Source organism: Macaca mulatta, chromosome 19, assembly GCF_049350105.2.
Source record: "Macaca mulatta isolate MMU2019108-1 chromosome 19, T2T-MMU8v2.0, whole genome shotgun sequence".
Classification (NCBI taxonomy): domain Eukaryota; kingdom Metazoa; phylum Chordata; class Mammalia; order Primates; family Cercopithecidae; genus Macaca; species Macaca mulatta.
In genome coordinates, this window is record NC_133424.1 from 13,812,068 (window position 1) to 13,834,185 (window position 22,118).

The window sequence follows — 22,118 nt, forward strand, 5'->3', positions numbered from 1 at the left end:
CAGCTTCCTCTCCTCAACACCTCCCCTGAATTTCCTGGCTAGAATGTGATGGGGGTGGGACACAGCCCCTGGAAGGCATGAGGACGGGTCTTGTCTTTTCCAGTGCTGTGCTCAGGTGTCCCTCAAGTGCTCAGAAGGATATGGAGACCACCCACCTAAGGGCTCCAGAAAAGTCCTACTACTTGTAGACCTCAGCTCCAAGCTCCAGCCCCCACAACACCTGCCTATCTGACTTATTTCAGGCTGTCCTAACGGCACCTCAAACTTGCTATGCCCACACCTATTCTCTTCCCCCAACCGGGCCCTTTCCTGGCACTCGCTCACCTCTATCGCCCAGTTTTTTTTTTTTTTTTTCCTAAAGACAGAGTCTCACTCTGTTGCCCAGGCTGGAGTGCAATGGCACGACCTCGGGTCACTGCAACCTCTGCCTCCCGGGTTTAAGTGATTCTCCTGCCTCAGCCTCCCGAGGAGCTGGGATTACAGGTGCCTGCCACCACGCCTGGCTAATTTTTGTATTTTTTAGTAGAGATGGGGTTTCACCATGTTGGTCAGGCTGGTCTCGAACTCCTGAACTCAGGTGATCCTCCTGCCTCGGCCTCCCAAAGTGCTGGGATTAGAGGCTTGAGTCACGACGCCCAGCCTGTCTCCCAGTTTTAAGCCAGACCCGACTGCTCACAGGCACCTCATCCCCTCAGTTCAGTTCTGATCTTTCCCTGGGTCCTGCAGAGATCCGTCTGAGAGGGACACCATCCCGCTGTACTCTCTCCTCCACTGTCATCTCTTGCTGTGATTCCTGGTGCCCACCTCCAGCCCAGCCTCCTGTCAAGCTGTTCCCTGCCCTGCAACCAGAGTGAGCTTGTCTAGTCACACCTCCTTTCACGCCTCCCCTGCTTCCTATCCTCCCAGGCCTTTCCTGGTGCTTAGGAGAAAGCCCAAATTCCACAATATAGCCCCACCCTCCCCAGCCCCGGGTCCTGTCCCCTGCTGTCTTGTTTGGCTATCTCCAGGCCAGCCTTTCTCTGCTGTCTTTGCATCAGCCACACCTCCTCGCTTGCAGATCCTGACCTCCCACAGGCTCCGTCCAGGCTGTCCTGGGCCTGGAATGCTCTGTGCATCTCTGTCTGCCTTGTTAATGTTGCTCATCCTTCAGCTCGCAGTGCAGGTATAATTTTAAGTGGAGTCAAGGTGTTATTTGACCGATGCCTGCCTCCCCCACCTGACTGTATGTGGTGAGAGGGGACAGTAATGGTGTCTGTTTCGGCCCATAATTCCATCTGTGGCACCAAATAGGGGCTCATTAAATGTCTGGTGGGTGAGTGCATGTGTACTGCCAGCAGGAAACGGATCCCAAGGCAAAGATTCCATTGGGGCCTCCCTCTGAGGGCCTCATTGGTGAGTAGGGGAGGGGCAGAGGCAGTTGAGATTTAACAGAACGAGGGGTGTGCAAGGGGCTGAGAAGTGGGGGAGGGAGAGAGATGTGTGCAGTATGTAGTGGAGTGGGGGTACAGGGTGGGTAGATGTAGCAGTGAGGGCCAGTGTGTGTGTGTGCCTGCATGCATGACTGTGTGTGGGAGACACAGAGACAGGGACAGTGAATGAGAATTAGAGGCCAGGTGCAGTGGCTCACACCTGTAATCCCAACACTTTGGGAGGCTGAGACAGGTGGATCACTTGAGGTCAGGAGTTCGAGACCAGCCTGGCCAAACATGGTGAAATCCTGTCTCTACTAAAAATACAAAAAGTGGCCTGGTGTGGTGGCACATGCCTGTAATCCCAGGTACTCAGGAGGTCGAGGCATGATAATTACTTGAAACTGGGAGGCGGAGGTTGCAGTTAGCTGAGATTGTGCCACTGCACGCCAGCCTGGGTGACAGAGCGAGACTCTGCCTAAAAAACAAACAAACAAAAAGAAGTGAGAGAGAGAGAATTAGAGAATGAGCAAGAAAAAGAAGAGGTCATGACTACGCGTGGTGTCTGTACATGCAGTGACTGTGTGTGCATAGTGACTGCGTGTTGTGTGGTTCAGGGTGCACAGATTGTGTGTGCAGTGTATGGATACATAGTGACTGTGTGTGCATAGACTGCACAGTGACTGTGTGCTCAGTGACTGTGTGTGCAGTGACTGTGTGCACAGTGACTGTGTGTGTGCATAGTGACTGTGTGTGCATAGTGACTGTGCCTGCAGTGACTGTGTGCATAGCAACTGTGTGTTCAGTGTGTGGTGCACAGACTGTGTGTGCAGTGTGACTGCAGTGACTGTGTGTGCATATTGACTGTGTGTGCAGTGACTGTGTATAGTGACAGTGCAGTGTGTGTGCATACTGACTGTGCATGCAGTGACTGTGCAGTGACTGTGTGTGCATAGTGACTGGGTGTGCAGTGTATGTGTGCATACTGTGTCTGCAGTGTGTGTGCATAGTGACTGTGTGCAGTGACAGTGTACACAGTGACCGTGTGCAGTGACTGTGTGTGCATAGTGATGATGTGTGCATAGTGGTTGTGTGCAGTGACTGTATGCATAGTGACTGTATGCACAGTGACTGGTGCATAGTGACTGTGTGTGTGCAGTGACTGTGTGCAGTGTCTGTGTGCAGTATCTGTGCATGCACAATGACTGTATGTGCACAGTAACTGTGTGTGCAGTGACTGTGCACAGTGACTGTGCATAATGACTGTGTGTGTGGTGTGAGTGCATAGTGACTGTGTGTGCAGTGTCTGTGTGCGGTGACTGTGCACAGTGACTGTGTGCACAATGTCAGTGTGCAGTGTGTGTGCACAGTGACTGTGTGTGCATAGTGACTGCTCAGTGACTGTGTGTGCATAGTGACTGTGTGTTTGGTGTGTGCATAGTGACTGTGTGTGCAGTGTCTGTGTGCAGTGAATGTGTGTGCAGTGACTGTGTGCACACAGACTGTGTGTGCGCATAGTGACTGCACAGTGACTCTGTGCAGAGTGACTGTGTGTGCACAGTGATAGTGTGCACGCAGTGTCTGTCTGTGCATAGTGACTGTGTGTGTGCAGGGACTGTGTGTGCAGTGTCTGTGTGCTGTGACTGTGTGCACAGTGACTGTGTGTGCAGTGACTGTGTGTGCAGTGTCTGTGTGCAGTGATTGTGTGCCCAGTGACTGTGTGTGCATAGTGACTGTGCACAGTGACATGTGCACAGTGACTGTGTGTGCAGTGTCTGTGTGCAGTGGTTGTGTGCAGTGAATGTGTGCAGTTGTGTGCAGTGACTGTGTGTGTGCAGTGACTGTGTGCACAGTGTGTGTATAGTGACTGTGTGTGCAGTGTCTGTGTGTGTGGTGACCGTGTGCAGTGACTGTGTGTACGCAGTGACTGTGTGTGCATAGTGTCTGTGTGTGTACAGTGACTGTGTGTGCAGTGATTGTGTGCCCAGTGACTGTGTGTGCATAGTGACTGTGTGTGCATAGTGACTGTGTGTGCAGTGACGTGCACAGTGACTGTGTGTGCAGTGTCTGTGTGCAGTGATTGTATGCAGTGACTGTGTGTGCAGTGACTGTGTGCAGTTCTGTGTGTACGCAGTGACTGTGTGCACAGTGACTGTGTGTGCAGTGTCTGTGTGCAGTGATTGTGTGTGCAGTGACTGTGTGCAGTGATTGTGTGCAGTGACTGTGTGTGCATAGTGTCTGTGTGTGTACAGTGACTGTGTGTGCAGTGATAGTGTGCCCAGTGACTGTGTGTGCATAGTGACTGTGTGTGCAGTGACGTGCACAGTGACTGTGTGTGCAGTGTCTGTGTGCAGTGACTGTGTGTGCAGTGTCTGTGTGCAGTGATTGTGTGCAGTGACTGTGTGTGCAGTGACTGTGTGCAGTTCTGTGTGTACGCAGTGACTATGTGCACAGTGACTGTGTGCACAGTGTGTGTATAGTGACTGTGTGTGCAGTGTCTGTGTGTGGTGACTGTGTGCAGTGATTGTGTGTACGTGGTGACTGTGTGTGTACAGTGACTGTGTGTGCAGTGTCTGTGCAGTGACTGTGTGTGCAGTGACTGTGTGCGTGCATAGTGACTGTGTGCGCAGTGACTGTGTGTGTGCATAGTGACTGTGTGTGCAGTGTCTGTGTACAGTGATTGTGTGCAGTGTCTGCAGTGACTGTGTGCAGTGACTGTGTGCAGTGATTGTGTGCAGTGTGTGCACAGTGACTGTGTGCAGTGTCTGTGTGTATGCAGTGACTGTGTGTGCAGTGTCTGTGTGCAGTGACTGTGTGTGCAGTGTCTGTGTGTGCGGTGATTGTGTGCAGTGACTGTGTGTGTGCAGTGACTGTGTGTGTGCAGTGACTGTGTGCACAGTGTGTGCATAGTGACTGTGTGCAGTGACTGTGTGTATGCAGTGACTGTGTGTGCAGTGTCTGTGTGTGCGGTGATTGTGTGCAGTGACTGTGTGTGTGCAATGACTGTGTGACTGTGTGCGCACATGCAGTTCAAGGCTCCAGGAGAGGGCCTCAGTGGGCTGGCCCCACATGAAGCTACCAGATCCGAGTCTGGCGCTTCTGAGTTCCTCTGCCTGAGAATCTTTGCCGGCACACTGCCTGGCCTTCATGTCTCCTTTATCAGACTTGGAGAGTCAAGACTCTGCTGGTCAAGGCCAAAGATCTTGTGGGCTTGAGATGGAGGTTTGGGGACAGCAGGATGGAGAGAGCTGGAGGAGCAAGAAGACAGTTGGCAGTTTTCCTGGGGCCTGGGGTCCATGGAGCTGAACGGGGGACAGGAGAGGTGAGAGGTGGCTGGGAGTGGATTTGCCTCCATTGTCTCTGAGTGTACAGGATGTGTGTGCGGGATGGGGCGAGAGACAGAGGTGCTGCGCTGGGAAAACCCATCCCTTTCTCTGCAAAAGATGCAAACCACCCAAAACAGAAAACCCCCATTCAGAACCTGATAAAAAAACAGCCAGAGTCTGCAGGAAGTGGGAGGCACAGGGGCTGGGGGCGGGAGGACAGACAGACAGACAGAGGGGAGCAGAGGGGTGGGGAGAGCGTCAGGCATCCCACGTTGGAGAGGCGGGGTGTGGCATGCAATGCCGATGCGAGGAGATGCGTTCACAGTTAATGTAAGGCATTTAGACTTCAGAAAGAAGTAAGACCAACCGGATTCTAGATGCAGATGTTGAAGATGAGGGGGAGCGGGCGGGCGGGGGCAGTTGGGGAGGCGTGTTCAGCATTTTTTAGGTTGATTTGTAACCAGTGCCAAAAAACCAATGGGTTTCGGTTCCCGGGCGGGGAGTGGGGGTGGTGGTGGCGGTGGGTTGGGAGATAAGTCATTGGTGTATGAACACACAGACCATGTCATGGATGAACAAATGAATTTCATAGTGCATTTTGATTGGATGAGTTTTTCAGACGGCGTTGCGCCAATATACAGTTTTAAGAGCAGGCATGAAAAGAGACAAGACAAGAAACACAGTCATTATCCATTGCACACAGGGCAAACCCACGTCACCCCAGCCACTTGGGGGCGGCAGCTGAGGCAGCACTGGTTAGTACTGCCGCATGCCCTCTGCCCCCTAAACCCCAGGGACCTGCCCTCCCAAGAATCTGGCATTTCCTGTCTCAGCCTGGCCAAGCCCTGGCCTCAGAATTAGTGGGCTTACCTGGGAGGCAGAAAGGGGCAACTGAAACCTCCTTGCCCACCAGGACATGCTTCTCCCTACTCGAGGTTGGGACTTAATTGTCCTAGAAGCACCCAAACACCCACCCACTAACTTTCCCTCAAATTGATTATAATTCAGGGCTGGCTAACACACACCCATTCACAATAACAACAACAATAGCAATAATAATGACAATCACCATTCTCAAACTCCTGGTTTCCTGGTAGGTTCTGTGCCAAGTGCTTCACGTTGATTTCTTTCTTTCTTTCTTTTTCTTTCATTCTTTTTCTTTCTTTTTTTCTTTCTTTTTCTCTTTCTCTTTCTGTTCTTTCTTAATCTTTCTTTCTTTTCTTTCTTTCCTTTCTTTTTTCCTTCTTTTCTCTTTCTCTTTCTCTCTTTCTTCTCTCTCTCTCTTTCTTTCTCTTTCTTTTTGTTTTTGAGACAGAGTTTCACTCTGTTGCTCAGGCTGGAGTGCAGTGGCACAATGTTGGCTCACTGCAACCTCTTGCCTCCTGAGAATCAAGTGATTTTCCTGCCTCACTCCTCCTGAGTAGCTGGGATTACAGGCACCTGCCGCCACGCCCGGCTAATTTTTGTATTTTTAGTAGAGACAGGGTTTCACCATGTTGGCCAGGCTGGTCCTGAACTCCTGGCCTCAGGCGATCCACCGGCTTCGGCCTCCCAAAGTGCTGGGATCACAGGCGTGAGCCACCGTGCCCAGCTGAGGGTCAGTTTTCCTGTCTGCGAAATGGGGCAATACCCTCTTTCTCAGGCCCGACCACACCCAGTTCTATTCTCCTGACCTCTCTGCCTGCTCTGAGCATCATATTCAGCTTCCTTCTGGTTTACCTTGGCCAATGGGAGGCTCTGGCAGGAGATAAGGGACGAGGGGAGAGAAAGGTTGGGGTGTTTCTCTCTCATTACACTCCACCTGCTTTGGCCCTGGTCTCTGTGCCTCCACACTGACAGGACAGGTCCCATTTGGTGGCATCTCCTGGCCTCCTGCTCAGGTTCCTTCCCCACTTCAGCACCTGGGCAGGTAACGGCTCCCTATGGTGGCTGGTCACGGGGCACCTTGCCACCCTTGTGGGTCCCCTTCCCTTCCCTTCCACCAGTGATCTCTGCATTTGGGTGCCTTCACCTGAACCCTTCGAGGGAATTCTCTTACAAGCCGAGACCGAGACCTCTATCCTGAGCCAATCCACGTAAACCACTTAGCACAGTTCCCTGGCACACAGCAAGGCTGCGATTCTTGTGAGCTATTGTTATTTTTATTGTTATTAAGATGACATTGATATCACCCTTAACCCTTGGCTTTGATGCCTTTTGACCATTGCTTCCCCCTGCAAGGATCTTCTACCCTCCCCTCAATCTCCCGAGGGACCCCGAGCCTGGGCTCACTGGCAGATGGCCAAGGAGAGGGTCTGGGACAGGAACTCTGGGGCCCTGAGTCTTCCAGAAAAGGAGAAGGGCAATGTGTCCTGTGGGGCCACTACAGAGAGGTCCAGAGACCCCCATGTTGAGAGTCTCCCAGGCCTGGGGCTAGAGGAGGGAAGACATCCTGGGCACCCCACTATGGCCCTGGGAGTTGTGTTCCCACTCTGGCCTGAGGGCTGTGGCTCTCTCCTGCCCATGAACCAGGAGCGGGTTGGTTTAAACAAAATTGACTCGAAACTCATTCTTTCTGGGCTCCTGACAAGGGGTGGTGTTTGGGAGCCGGCTCAGCTTCAGGAGCTTTTAAGTGTCTCAGTTCCCTCAATGTACTCATCTGCATTATTCATTCCTAGGCCAGGTTGCAGGGAGGCCCACCCCTCAGTGCTGGCCCTACAGCCAGGCTTTGGTCGCCCCCATCTCCCCATGATGCCCTCTGGAGGGGCTGCCCTTGTCCCCGGGGGCCCCAGTTCTCCCTCTCTGGTCATGGCCAAGTGCTGGCTCAAGCAGCTGTGGCTGTCGGGACCCACTGCTTCTGGAAATGCTCCCCCGCCCCCCGCCACCCGCCTTGTCCAGCCCAGAGTCACCCAGAGAGAAGCTGGTGGGAGACTTACCCCAAACTCAGTCACGAGGATATCGGTGATGCTGCCCAGAACAGTCACAAAGTCGAAGATGTTCCAGGCATCGCGGAAATAATTCTAGAATGGGGACCCACAAGACAAGAGATGCCAACAGAGGGCTTGGTTCCCGGCCCCCCTAGGCTGGCCGGGGGCATGTTAGAGGCACAGCTGCCAATCAGCGGAGTGCCCGGGACAGTTGTGGTTGTTCAAAGGGCTGCGGTAAAGGCTGTTCAACATCATCTGCGCTGAGTCTCCCTCCCTGGGAACCCCTGGGGGCCTTCCCATGATTGGCCTGGCCCCAGAGGGGGCCTTCAGTCCCTGCTTCAGCTCCATGGGGCTGGGGCTGCTCTTCAGAGCTGTGGCTTATCTCTCCAGCATTTTTGAGGGCTCCCGAGACCCCAGGGGCTTTATAAATGACATCATCGAGATCCTCATGAAGATCCTGGAGGGAATGGTTATCACCCATTTTCTTTCTTTCTTTTTTTTTTTTTTTTGAGATGGAGTCTCACTCTGTCACCCAGGCTGGAGTGCAGTGGCACGATCTTGGCTCACTGTAACCTCTGCCTCCTGGGTTCAAGCAATTCTCCTGCCTCAGCCTCCCAAGTAGCTGGGACCACAGGTGCATGCCACCACACCCAGCTAATTTTTTGTATTTTTAGTAGAGACGGGGTTTCATCATGTTGGTCAGGCTGGTCTTGAACTCCTGACCTCAAGTGATCTGCCCACCTCGGCCTTCCAAAGTGTTGGGATTACAGGCGTGAGCCACCGCTCCCAGCTATACCCATTTTCTAGGAGGTGACCAAGCCACTCATCTGCCTGAGGCTAGCAGCACAGAGATGTAAAGCCAGGATTTGAACCCAGGCCTCAGACAGCCCACAGTCTGTTCAGGACCCCACTAGGTTGGCAGCATACTCGAGAAGAAAGGAGACTCTGGGTTCAAATCCCAACTCTGCAACCAGAGCTGTGTGGCTATGGGCAAGTGGCTTAACCTCTCTGGGTCTCCATTTCCTGATCTGGAGGAGGATAGTAACAGGGTACAGAACAGGAACTGGACAGGGGGCTTTGGGGCCTTTCAGGCACATGCACTTCCTGGCCCCCTTGTGTTTAGACGGGGCCATGTGTGTCTAGGTGCAGCGATGTGCTGTGAGTGGAAGCAGTGCGGTCACTTTCTGGTCAGCATTGGCCTCTCTAGCCTCTCAACCCTGGGCTTGGTGACTAGTAACGTTTTGAATGGCAGCTACTCTGTGAGCCTGGGTCCCTGAGTAACTATGAGACAAACAGCTTCCCTGCTGAGTGTAAAAAAACCTTCCCATCAATTTAAGTCACTGAGATGTGGGGGCTGTTTGTTACTACAGCTTCACTTGATCTATCCTGACTGCTACATTCCTGGGCTGGGTGCTGGCTCAAGGGGAAACACAAGCATAGCCTTTCTGTTGCTAAAATATGGAAATACTCCACATTGTTTGGAAAAGAGTCACAGCCTCAAGTCCCACAAGGTCTCCTCCTATCTCTGACTCCCCTCAACCGGGTACTGACATGGTGATGGATGGCATCCCAGTCTGGACCCAAGAGTCTGGGTCAAAGAGATGGCCCTCCCCTCTGGGGTCAGTGGGACTCAAAACACAAAACACAGGGCCTTATCAGCATCTTTGCAGAAGCAGAGGCCAGGTCAGGGGTTGGGGTGGTCAGTGTGACCCTGAAGTAGCCCCTCTACCTTACAGAGAAGGAGCCTGACTTTAGAGCTGTGCTTCCCTCCTAGTTGAAGTGCCTGGGGCCTCTGCGCCCTTCTCTGGGAGGCAGCAGTAACACAGCAATCAGACAATGAATGTGGGTCGCTGAGCATGGAATATACAATAGGTGCTCAACAGATGGGATGTTGTTGTTTCGCAACTGCCTATAAAAGGAATTCAGGGGGCTGGGTGCGGTGGCTCACACCTCTAATCCCAGAACTCTGGGAGGCTGAGGCAGGTGGATCATGAGGTCAGGAGATCAAGACCATCCTGGCTAACACAGGGAAACCCCATCTCTACTAAAAATACAAAAAAAAAAAAAAAAAAAGGCCGGGCGCGGTGGCTCAAGCCTGTAATCCCAGCACTTTGGGAGGCCGAAACGGGCAGATCACGAGGTCAGGAGATCGAGACCATCCTGGCTAATATGGTGAAACCCCGTCTCTACTAAAAATACAAAAAACTAGCCGGGCGAGGTGGTGGGCGCCTGTAGTCCCAGCTACTCGGGAGGCTGAGGCAGGAGAATGGCGTAAACCTGGGAGGCGGAGCTTGCAGTGAGCCGAGATCCGGCCACTGCACTCCAGCCTGGGCGACAAAGCGAGACTCCGTCTCAAAAAAAAAAAAAAAAAAAAAATTAGCCAGGCGTGGTGGCAGGCGCCTGTAGTCCCAGCTACTCGGGAGGCTGAAGCAGGAGAATGGTGTGCACCTGGGAGGCAGAGCTTGCAGTGAGCAGAGATTGCACTACTGCACTCCAGCCTGGGCCACAGTGCGAGACTCCGTAAAAAAAAAAAAAAAAAAAAGGAATTCGGGTCCTACTGGCACTTTTGGCATTTTGGCAGATGTTGTTGGGGCCTTGCCCATATCTCATCTGCACACCTACAGTACATTACTTGGCCCAGTGTCTCTCTCTGGCTGTACATGTGTTAGGGAATTAATAGCTCCCCTGGAAATGGCCTTTGATTATGTCTGATGGGCACTGGAGGATAAATACCCCAACTCCCTCCCGGTGAGGTGGGATGACTCTGTGCTATGTGCTCTCTGCTGCCTCCTGGAGGTCCCCACTGAAACTGAGCCCCATTTGTCCACAGCAGGAACTGGCTTAATAATACACTCTTTCCTGGTTGCCTTTCTGTCCCTGTGTCTCTTCCCCTGTCCCTTACTGCCTTGCATCCCAGATAAATTCCTTGCACTCAATCCTTGTCTCAGGCTCTGCTTCCATGGGAGTCCAAACAAAGACAACTTTATAGGCGTCTGGTCACAGACCTCAACCCCTAGGCTAGAGAGCTCCCCTCTATCTCCCGAATGTTACACAGGGAACTTGTGGCTTCATTTAAAACTGAAAGGGGAGACCAGACATGGTGGCTCATGCCTATAATTCCAGCACTTTGGAAGGCCAAGGAGGGACAACTGCTTGAGGTTACAAGTTTAAGACCAGCCTGGGCAACAGAGTGAGACCCCCATCTCAGAAACAAAAACAAAAACAAAAACAAAAACACCAGAAAGCAGAGGGGAAGCTCAGTGCTGGCTCTTGCAGGATTGGCAGGGTGAGGGAGATGCAGCTCCAGGCCCCAGTGGAAGAATCACTTCACCAGCAGAAGACCAACTCAGGAATAAAATAACTGCAGGCTGGGTGCAGTGGCTCACGCATGTAATCCAACTGGAATATGAGGGTGGCAAAGCCCCAGGGCAGGTCCCTGAAAAGTAGGGGCTAGGCCAGGCCTGGTGGCTCACGCCTGTAATCCCAGCACTTTGGGAGGCTGAGGCGGGCAGATCACCCGAGGTCAGGAGTTGGAGACCAACCTGGCTGACATGGTGAATCCCCGTCTCTGCTAAAAATACAAAAATTAGCTGGGCGTGATGGTGGCCACCTGTAATCCCAGCTAGTCAGGAGGCTGAGGCAGGACAATTGCTTGAACCTAGGAGGCAGAGGTTGCAGTGAGCCAAGATTGCACCACTGCACTTCAGCCTGGGTGACAGAGTGAGTAGTCATCACAAACAAACAAACAAACAAACAAACAAACAAAAATTACAGATTCAGTGATCCCCCCCGCTTCATCAAACCAAGTGAATCAGAACCTCTGGGGTATGCTCAGTGTATCATTTAAGAAATTTCTCGGCCGGGCGCGGTGGCTCAAGCCTGTAATCCCAGCACTTTGGGAGGCCGAGACGGGTGGATCACGAGGTCAGGAGATTGAGACCATCCTGGCTAACATGGTGAAACCCCGTCTCTACTAAAAAAAATACAAAAAACTAGCCGGGCGAGGTGGCGGGCGCCTGTAGTCCCAGTTGCTCTGGAGGCTGAGGCAGGAGAATGGCGTAAACCTGGGAGGCGGAGCTTGCAGTGAGCTGAGATCGGACCACTGCACTCCAGCCTGGGCGACAGAGCGAGACTCCGTCTCAAAAAAAAAAAAAAAAAAAAGAAATTTCTCGACGTGCTTCTTTTTTGTTTTTTAGAGTCTGGGTCTTGTGTTGTTGTCCAGGCTGGAGGGCAGCGATGTGATCACAGCTCACTGCAGCCTTGAACTCCTGGGCTTAAGTAATCCTCCTGCCTTAGCCTAAGTAGTTAGGACAACAGTCATGTGCCACTATGCTGGCTAATTTTTCATTTTTTTTGTAGAGATGAGGTCTTGCTATGTTGCCCAGGCTGGTCTAAAACCTCTGGGTTCAAGCAATTCTCCTGCCTTGGCAGGAGTCCCAAAGTGCTGGGACTATAGGCATGAGCCACCACACCTGGCCTGAAGTGCTTCTATTAAGTAGCATCTCTACCAAAGCAAAGCCACTATTTTGGAGGAAAAAGGTCCATTATTAGGACCCCTTTCCTAGCATTTATTTATTTATTTTGATACAGGGTCTTGCTCTGTCACCCAGGGTGGGGTGCAGTGGCTCAATCACGACTCACTGCAGCCTTGACCTCCTGGGCTGAATCCATCCTCCAACCTCAGCCTCCTGAGTAGATGGGACTGCAGGTGCACGCCACCACACCAAGCTGATTTTTGTACTTTTTGTAGAGACAGAATCTCACTGTGTTGTTCAGGTTGGTCTCAGACTCCTGGGCTCAAGCGATCCACCCGCCTCAGCCCCCCAAAGTGCTGAGATTACAGGTGTCAGCCACCGTGCCTGGCCCCTAGCATTTACTGAGTGCTCACTCCAGGCCAGGTTTTATCCTCAGTCCTCTACAGGCACATTAGTGCATTTGCTGCTTACCAGGGCTCTGCTGAGGTGGAGGCGGAGGATGGCTCCTTTTAATGATGGGGAGGTGACAAAGCTTATATAGGATGAGGCAAGATTTGAACCTAGAACTCTGGCACTGAAGCTGATGCCCTAACCACCTCCGTAAGCCAAGGTGGGAACTTGGTTTCCTGAGACCATGGCTGAGACCCAGGCTGTAGGTCATTCTCTTCAAAGGGATGGACTAAGGTGGTGGTCAAGAGAACGGATGTCCTGGTTCAAGTCTCACCCTGGCCACACACTGGGGACCTGCAATAAGTCACTTTACTTCAAGTCCTAGCCCATTAGCATAAGCCTTCCTCACCTTAATTTTTTTTTTTTTTTTTGAAACAAAGTCTCGTTCTGTCACCCAGGCTGGAGTGTAATGCGTGATCTCGGCTCACTGCAACCTCCGCCTCCCGGGTTCAAGAGATTCTCGTGCCTCAGCCTCCTGAGTAGCTGGGAATACAGGCACGCACCACCACGCCCTGCTAATTTTTGTATTTTTAGTAGAGATAGGGTTTCGCCATGTTGTCCAGGCTGATCCTGAACTCCTGACCTCAAGGGATCTGCCTGCCTCAGGCTCCCACAGTGCCGGGATTACAGGTATGAGCCATCACACCCAGCCCTCCAATTTTTTAAAAATAATTTTCATTTTCTTATTATTTATTTATGTATTTTTTGAGATGGAGTCTCACTCTGTCACCCAGGTTGGAGTGCAGTGGCACGATGTTGGCTCACTGCAACCTCCACTTCCTGGGTTCAAGCGATTCTCCTGCCTCAGCCTCCTGAATAGCTGAGACTACAGGCGCGTACCACCACGCCCGGCTATTTTTTGTATTTTTAGTAGAGATGGGGTTTCACCATGTTAGACAAGATGGTCTCAATCTCCTGACCTCGTGATCTACCCGCCTCGGCCTCCCAAAGTGCTAGGATTACAGGCGTGAGCCACTGCGCCCGGTCAATTTTTATTCTTTTAGAGATGGGGTCTCACTCTGTCACTCAGGCTGAAGTGCAATGGTGCAATTGTAGCTCATTGCAACTCTGACTAACTGGGTTCAAGCAATATTCTTGCTTCAGTCTCCTGAGTAGCTAGGACTATAGATGTATGCACCATGCCTGTTTGATTTTTAATTTTTAATTAAAAAAAATTGTTTTTTTGAGACAGAGGCTTGCTCTGTCACCCAGGCTGGAGTGCAGTGGTGCGATCTTGGCTCACTGCAAGCTCCACCTCCCAGGTTCATGCCATTCTCCTGCCTCAGCCTCCTGAGTAGCTGGGACTACAGGCGCCTGCCACCACGCCTGGCTAATTTTTTATATTTTTAGTAGAGATGAGGTTTCACCATGTTAGCTAGGATGGTCTTGATCTCGTGATCTGCCTGCCTCTACATCCCAAAATGCTGGGATTACAGGCGTGAGCTACTGCACCCGGCCTAATGTTTTGTTTTTGAGACAGAGTCTCCCTCCGTCACCCAGGCTGGAGTGCAGTGGCACAATCCTGGCTCTCTCCACCTCCTGAGTTCAAACTATTGTCACACCTCAGCCTCCTGAGTAGCTGGGATTATAGGCGTGCGCTACCATGCCCAGTTAATTTTTGTATTTTTAGTAGAGAGGGCGTTTCACTATTTTGGCTAGGCTGGTCTCGAACTGCTGGTCTTAACAGATCTGCCCACTTTGGCCTCCCAAAGTGCTGGGATTGCAGGCATGAGCCACTGCGTCCAGCCTTTAATTTTTTTTTTTTGTAGAGATGGAGTCTTGCTATGTTGTCCAGCCTGGTCTTGAACTCCTGGCTTCAAGCAATCCTCCCACTTTAGCCACCAAAACTGCTGGGCTTACAGGTGTGAACTATAATACTTTTTTTTTTTGTTTGAGACGGAGTCTTGCTCTCACCCAGGCTGGAGTGCAATGGCGCTATCTTGGTTCACTGCAAGCTCCGCCTCCCAGGTTCACGCCATTCTCCTACCTCAGCCTCCCGAGTAACTGGGACTACAGGCGCCCGCCACCATGCCTGGCTAATTTTTTGTATTTTTAGTAGAGACGGGGTTTCACCGTGTTAGCCAGGATGGTCTCGATTTCCTGACCTTGTGATCTGCCTGCCTCGGCCTCCCAAAGTGCTGGGATTACAGGTGTGAGCCACCGCGCCCAGCCTTTTTTTTGAGATGGAGTCTCGCTCTGTTGCCAGGCTGGAATGCAGTGGCATGATCTCGGCTCACTGCAACCTCCACCTCCCATGTTCAAATGATTCTCCTGCCTCAGCCTCCCGAGTAGCTGAGACTACAGGCATGCGCCACCATGCCCAGCTAATTTTTGTAGTTTTTAGTAGAGATGGGGTTTCACCATGTTGGCCAGGGTAGTCTGGACCTCTTGACCTCGTAATCTGCCCCCCTCTGCCTCCCAAAGTGCTGGGATTACAGGTGTGAGCCACTGTGCCCAGCCAACTATAATACTTTTGTGCGTATTCTGTGAACCCCCTTGGCCACGTGAGACTAGCCCTGGCTATTTTATTTTATGCATAAAGACTTGTAAATGCATAACAAAACAGTCAAGACTGAAAGGTTACCTTTTATAATAGCTATCAAAATATTTTTTAAGGCTGGGCATGGTGTCTCATGCCTGTAATCCCAGCATTTTGGGAGGCCGAGGCAGGCAGATTGCTTGAGGCCAGGAGTTTGAGACCAGCTTGGCCAACATGGTAAAACCCCGTCTCTACTAAAAATACAAAAATTAGCTGGGCATGCTTGTGTGCGTCTGTAGTCCCAGCTACTCAGAAGGCTGAGATGGGAGAATCACCTGAATCCAGGAGGTGGAGGTTTCGGTGAGCCAAGATTATGCCACTGCACTCCAGTTTAGACAACAGAGTAAGACTCTGTCTCAAAAAAAAAAAAAAAAAAAAAAAAGTTTTAAAAATGGCGATCTAGGCCGGGCGCGGTGGCTCACACCTGTAATCCCAGCACTTTGGGAGGCCGAGGTGGGCGGATCACAAGGTCAGGAGATCAAGACCACGGTGAAACTCCGTCTCTACTAAAAATACAAAAAATTAGCCAGGCACGGTGGCGGGCACCTGTAGTCCCAGCTACTCAAGAGGCTGAGGCAGGAGAATGGCGTGAACCCGGGAGGTGGAGCTTGCAGTGAGCCGAGATCATACCACTGCACTCCAGCCAGGGGGACAGAGCGAGACTCCGTCGCAAAAAAAAAAAAAAAAAAAAAAAAAAGGCGATCTAACAATGAATATACTTCATTAACACACTGAATAAAAAGGTTTAATTACACACAGCATTTTAAAGCAATGATGAATGCAAATTAAATGTTAAGGTATCTGCAGCTCTTATAAGGCAGTATGAAAATATCTGATGTTTGTAAGTGACACAGGTCATGTTGCTAATATTAACGGTTGATAATACTAATAACCCTTGTTGTCTCCCTTTAAGATGGAAGGAAATGTTAAAATTTAGTTATTGGCTGGTGAAAAATAAAGATGTATCTATTTTTAGTATCATTATTTTTTTGAGACTCGCTCTGTTGCTCAGGCTGGAGTGCAGTGGTGTGATCTCAGCTCACTGCGGCCTCCACTTCCTGGGTACAAGCGATTCTCCTGCTTCAGCCTCCTGAGAAGGTGGGATGACAGGCACCCACAAGCACGCCAGGCTAATTTTTTGTATTTTTAGTAGAGATAGGGTTTTGCCATGTTGGCCAGGGTGGTCTCGAACTCCTGGGCTCAAGTGATTTGCCTGCCTCTGCCTCCCAAAGTGCTGGGATTACAGGTGTGAGTCACTGTGTCCGTCCTCTGTGTTTCTTTTTTAAACGTGGAGTCTTGCTGTTGCCCAGGCTGGGATGCAGTGGCATGATCATAGCTCACAGCAACCTCCACCTCCTGGGCTCAAAATACCTTCCCACCTCAGCCTCCTGAGTAGCTGGGACTACAGGCACAAGTTACCATGCCTGGCTAATTAAATTTTTTTTTTTTGTAGGGACAGGGGCTTGCTTTGCTGCCCAGGCTGGTTGAGAACTCCCTAGCTTCAAGTGATTGCTCTGCCTTGGCCTCCTGAAGCACTAGGATTACAGGCACGAGCCACTGTGCTCAGCCTATTTCAGTTTTCTTTCTTTTTTTTTTTTTGAGACAGAGTTTCACTCTTGTTGCCCAGGCTGGAGTGCAGTGGCGTGATCTCGGCTCACTGCAACCTCTGCCTTCCAGGTTCAAGTGATTCTCCTGCCTCAGCCTCCCAAGTAGCTGGGATTACAGGCATGCGCCACCACACCTGGCTAATTTTGTATTTTTAGTAGAGACAGAGTTTCTCCATGTTGGTCAGGCTGGTCTCCAACTCCCAACCTCAGGTGATCCGCCCACCTCGGCCTCCCAAAGTGTTGGAATTACAGCCATGAGCCACCTCGCCCAGCCTGATTTCAGTCTTCTTATCTCTAAAGTGGATGCTAACAGCTCCCAGCATGATGACTCCTATCATTTTGAGGACCTGAATACATAAGCAGCCATACAGTAACACTCATGTGTTGGGTCTCCCTGGGACTCCTTGGCAAACACAGAATGCCTAAGTAGGATCTGTGGCCACTGGCAGGATGCCGAAGCCACCCTTGAGGTTGGGGGTCTTGGGGCCATGTGGGGAGACCATCGTCCAGCACCCATTGCTCCCCCTTGGACTTCTCCCAAGCCCGTAGCTGTAGCCCCAAGGTGGTACTTACCAGAATCCCAAAAGCCATGACTTTCAGCACACATTCCAGAGAGAAGAGGGAGGTGAAGACGATGTTGAACACCCTCAGGGCGTTTTCATAAGCAACAGAAGCCCCATAGAACTAGGGGGAAAGAAGCAGGAGTGGCAGGGGTCAGTGAGCGGGGGTGGGAAGTGGGAAGTGGGGAGGCAGCTTCATGGCTGTTTTCCAGGCAACACTCCGGCCCCAGGCAAGGGCTGAGCAATCTCACTGTTGGGAGGCATAGTTCAGGAAAGCCCAGCTCTCCGCCAGACTAGGCTCTTCTTTTCACATCAAAAAACAAAAACTTTCCCCCGCCTCTTTTTTTTTTGGTAGACGGGGTCTTCCTGTTTTGCCCAGGCTGGGCTCGAACTCACAATCCTCCTACCTTAGCCTCCTGATAGTTGGGACTATAGGCATACACCGTTGTGCCTGGCTGAATTATACTTTTTCTTTCCATTTTTTTTTTTTTGAGAATGAGTCTTACTCTGTCGCCCAGGCTGGAGTGCAGTGGCACGATCGGCTCACTGCAGGCTCCGCCTCCCGGGTTCACGCCATTCTCCTGCCTCAGCCTCCCAAATAGCTGGGACTACAGGTGCCTGCCATCACGCCCAGCTAACTTTCTGTATTTTTAGTAGAGATGGGGTTTCTCCGTGTTAGCCAGGATAGTCTCGATCTCCTGACCTCGTGATCCGCCTGCCTCGACCTCCCAAAGTGCTGGGATTACAGGCGTGAGCCACTGTGCCCGGCCTCCTTATTTTCTTTGAGATGGAGTCTCACTCTGTCACCCAGGCTGGAGTGCAGTGGTGTGATCTCAGCTCACTGCAACTTCTGCCTCCTGGGTTCAAGCCATTCTCATGCCTCAGCCTCTCAAGCAGCTGGGATTGTAGGCGTGCGCCATCATGCCCAGCTAATTTTTGTATTTTTAGTAGAGACAGGATTTCATCATGTGGGCCAGGATGGTCTCAAACACCTGGTCTCAAGTGATCCGCCTGCCTTGACCTCCCAAAGGGCTGGGATTACAGGTGTGAGCCACCACGCCTGGCCACTATGATTGTTTTTGAAGTGCCGAGAAGGCACTAAGGTCCTTGCATCAACTTTCTCATTCCATCCTCTCACCTCCTCTGGAGGGGGCAAAGGTGCTATTATTATCATTCCCATTTTATTGACAGGGAACCGAGTCCCCAGAAAGTCACTGGTTACTTGCGCAAAGTTAAATGAATGAAATGGCAGAGCTAGGCTTGAATCCACGCTTTGGAGTCCAAAGCACAGGGTGAAAAGTTTTCAGAGTTTTTTTTTTTTTTCGAGACGGAGTCTCGCTCTGTCGCCCAGGCTGGGGCGCAGTGGCCGGATCTCAGCTCACTGCAAGCTCCGCCTCCTGGGTTTACGCCATTCTCCTGCCTCAGCCTCCCAGGTAGCTGGGACTACAGGCGCCCGCCACCTCGTCCGGCTAGTTTTTTGTATTTGTTAGAAGAGACGGGGTTTCATCATGTTAGCCAGGATGGTCTCAATCTCCTGACCTTGTGATCCGCCCGTCTCGGCCTCCCGAAGTGCTGGGATTACAGGCTTGAGCCACCGCACCCGGCCTCAGAGTTTTTTTTGGAAGCAGCTCCTTGTCCCTGGGGATTTCAGGGCCCTCGCCTACCCCTCCTCCCTCATTTCTATTTCTTTTTCTTTTCTTTTCTCTCTTTTTTTTTTTTTTGAGACGGATTCTCGCTCTTGTTGCCCAGGCTGGAGTGCAATGGCGCGATCTCGGCTCACAGCAACCTCCGCCTCCCGGGTTCAAGCGATTCTCCTGCCTCAGCCTCCTGAGTAGCTGGGATTACAGATGCGCACCACTATGCTCGACTGATTTTGTATTTTTAGTAGAGATGGAGTTTCTCCATGTTGCTCAGGCTGGTCTCGAACTCGCGACCTCAGGTGATCTGCCTGCCTTGGCCTCCCAAAGTTCTGGGATTACAAGCATGGGCCACCGTGCCCAGCTCCCTCATTTCATTAATCAAACATTTATAGAGAGCTTCTTGTTCCGTCCGAGCCAGATCCTTGTTGGACTCTAGGAATTCTGGGGTGAGGTCCTCACAAGTGGGTGGGGGGCACCGTCGTGCAACCTGATGCTGATTTTTGTGGTAGGCGACATAAAGATAGGATGCCTGCTAAGACAGGCACCTCAAGCAGTCTTGGGTGATCAGGGAAGGCTTTCTGGAGGAAGAGGTCTGCAGGTACAGCTGGGAAGAAGCAGCTGGCCAGGGGGAGTGGTGGGAACTGTGTGTCAGGTAGAGGGAACAGCAGGAAAAAAATCTCAGAAGTGATCCAGAATGTGGTCTGTCTGGGAAACTGCAGATGGTTTCATTTTACGAGGGTAGAGGCAGGAACGAGATGGGGCTTAAGCAGTGCTGGGGGTTGGTGTAGGGCGCTTACCTTCATCATAAGCACGATGGTGTTGAGGGCGATCATGGCCATGATTGTGTACTCGAAAGGCGGAGACACCACGAACTGCCACATGCGGTACTGGAAGCTCTGCTTGTTCTGCGGCATGTGTCGGGTCAGCGGCTTGGCGCTGATGGCGAAATCGATGCAGGCCCTCTGCGGGAGAGAGGCCAGTGGTGAGAGTGGCAGAGGCAGCAGGAAGGTGGCTGTATACCGGGCACCCTCTGTCTAACTCAAGTGCTTCTGCTTGAGTCTCTGCCTCTCTTGCCCCCAGCCAGGATTCCTGGGCTCCCTCCTCCTTCTCACCATTGCTTGCTTTCTTTCTTTTTTGTTTTTTGAGACAGAGTCTTGCTGTATCACCCAGGCTAGAGTGCAGTGGCACGACCTCGGCTCACTGTAACATCCGCCTCCCGGGTTCACGCCATTCTTCTGCCTCAGCCTCCCGAGTAGCTGGGACTACAGGTGCCCGCCACCACGCTCGGCTAATTTTTTGTATTTTCAGTAGAGACGGGGTTTCACTGTTAGCCAGGATGGTGTTGATCTCCTGACCTCCTGATCCGCCTGTCTCAGCCTCCCAAAGTGCTGGGATTACAGGTGTGAGCCACCGCGCCTGGCCCTCACCATTGCTTTCTTATCTTAACAGCTACAGTTGCTTGAAACGTCACCATCTGCCAATTTTGCACTGACATTTCCCCATTATTGCATGGCTAATGCAAACATGGGAAGTGGGTACTATCAATGACCTCACTTTGCAGATGACAAAAATAGAGGCTTAGAGAGGTTAAACCACTTGCCTGAGGTGACACAGCTACCAAGTGTGCCAAATCAAACTGAAGCCTAATCCTTCTTTCCCTCCCTCCCTCCCTCCCTTCCTTTCCTCCCTCCCTCCCTTCCTTTCCTCCCTCCCTCCTTCATTCCCTTTTTCCTTCCTTCCCTTCATTCCTTCCTCCCTTTCCCCTTTCCTTTCTCTCTTCTTCCTTCTTTCCTTCCCTCCCTTTCTTTCTCCTTCCTTCCTTCTTTTCCTCCCTCCCTCTCTCCTTCCCTCCCTCCCTTCTCTCTCTTTCCTTTCTTCCTTCTTTCCTTCCTTCCTTCCTTCCTTCTTCCTTCTTCCTTCCCACTCTCCCTCCCTCCCTCCTTCCTTCTTTTCTTTTTCTTTTTTTTTTTTTCTGACAGGGGCTTGCTTTGTCACCTAGGCTGGAGTGCAGTGCAATCACAGCTCACTGCAGCCTTGACCTCCTGGGCTCAAGTGATCCTCCCACTTCAGCCTCCTGAGTAGCTGGGACTACAGGCATGCACCACCACACCCAGCTAATTAAAACTTTTTTTTTTTTTAATCATAGAGATGGGGTATCACTATGTTGCTCAGGCTGTTCTTGAACTCCTGGGCTCAAGCAATCCTCCTGCCTTGGCCTCCTAAAGTGTTAAGATTATAGGCGTGAGCCACTGCGCCCAGCCCATTCTTTCTTACTGAATACTTTGCTGCTCCTTCTTCTCTTCGAGGGAGAGAGAGGGAGGAATAGTGGTTATTAAGTCTTAAGGGTCAAGGGAGCAGAGGATATATTCTAGGTCCTCTATTTAGCTTGAATGATGCCAGAGAGGCAAAGAGTCATGTCTATACTCTCTGGTAGACTGGGGACTGGATTTTCTTTTGTTTTCTTTTTCTGAGACAGGGTCTTGCTCTGTTGCCCAGGCTGGAGTGCACTGGCATGATGATAGCTCACTGCAGCCTCGAACTCCCAGGCTCAAGCAGCCTCCCGTGTTACTGGGACTAAAGGTGTGCACCATCATGCCTGGCTATTTTTTTTTGATTTGTAGTAGAGATTGGGTCTTGCTGTGTTGGCCAGGCTGGTCTCAAACTCCTAAGCTCAAGTGATCCTCCTGCCTCAGTTTCCCAAAATGTTGGGATCACAGGTGTGAGCCACCACACCTGGCTTGGCTTTTCATTCATAAATATTCACCACCCTTCACTAGGGGAGATCGTATTTCCCCACTCCACTGACATCAGAATGGATGTGTGACTTGCTTTGGCTGATGAAATGGGAGCAGAAGTGACATGTGTCATTTTTGAGTACAAGCATGAAGAGCTGAGCCTCAGTCTGACATACTCTCTTTTTCATCTGGAGCATCTCAGAGGGAGGCTGCTCTGCCGCTCTGCCAGCCTGGGAACCAGAAAAAAGATGACAAGCAGAAGATCCACAACTGATCTCAACATGCAGTGTGAGCAAAAAATAAGTCCCTTTATGGATATTTAGCAATGAAATCTGGGGTTGCTTGTTACTGCGGCACAATCCAGACTAAACTGACTGATACATACACTATATGACTTGTTTCCTCTGGAACTCCATGAAGGACTGCCCTGAAGCCCTGAATTTGGTTTGGAGGATGCCTCTGTTCTCTCCC

General features: G+C 51.3%; 1 protein-coding gene and 2 long non-coding RNA genes across 5 annotated transcripts in view; 2 read left to right on the top strand and 1 right to left on the bottom strand.

Moving 5' to 3' along the window:
* Positions 1-22,118, bottom strand: part of CACNA1A (calcium voltage-gated channel subunit alpha1 A) — a 307,938-nt gene that overhangs the window by 34,298 nt on the left and 251,522 nt on the right. For 2 of the 3 annotated variants that reach the window (XM_028839313.2, XM_077977500.1), the window contains 3 exons: positions 19,710-19,874; positions 17,286-17,396; positions 7,651-7,734 (listed from right to left, as the gene is read on the bottom strand). In XM_028839313.2, the coding sequence (XP_028695146.2) occupies positions 7,651-7,734; positions 17,286-17,396; positions 19,710-19,874 (360 nt within the window). Of the gene's footprint in view, positions 1-5,102; positions 5,109-7,650; positions 7,735-17,285; positions 17,397-19,709; positions 19,875-22,118 lie in introns of all 3 variants that reach the window. The other variant, XM_077977501.1, reaches the window with a different exon arrangement.
* Positions 340-4,796, top strand: LOC144336704 (uncharacterized). Its single transcript, XR_013409026.1, has 3 exons — positions 340-2,459; positions 3,274-3,457; positions 3,559-4,796. It is a non-coding gene; the product is annotated as an uncharacterized LOC144336704 (long non-coding RNA).
* The window catches only part of LOC144336742 (uncharacterized), a 171,959-nt gene continuing 170,697 nt past the window's right edge, over positions 20,857-22,118 (top strand). Inside the window, exon 1 of the long non-coding RNA XR_013409066.1 lies at positions 20,857-21,389. This is a non-coding gene — a long non-coding RNA (uncharacterized LOC144336742). The remainder of the gene's footprint in view (positions 21,390-22,118) is intronic.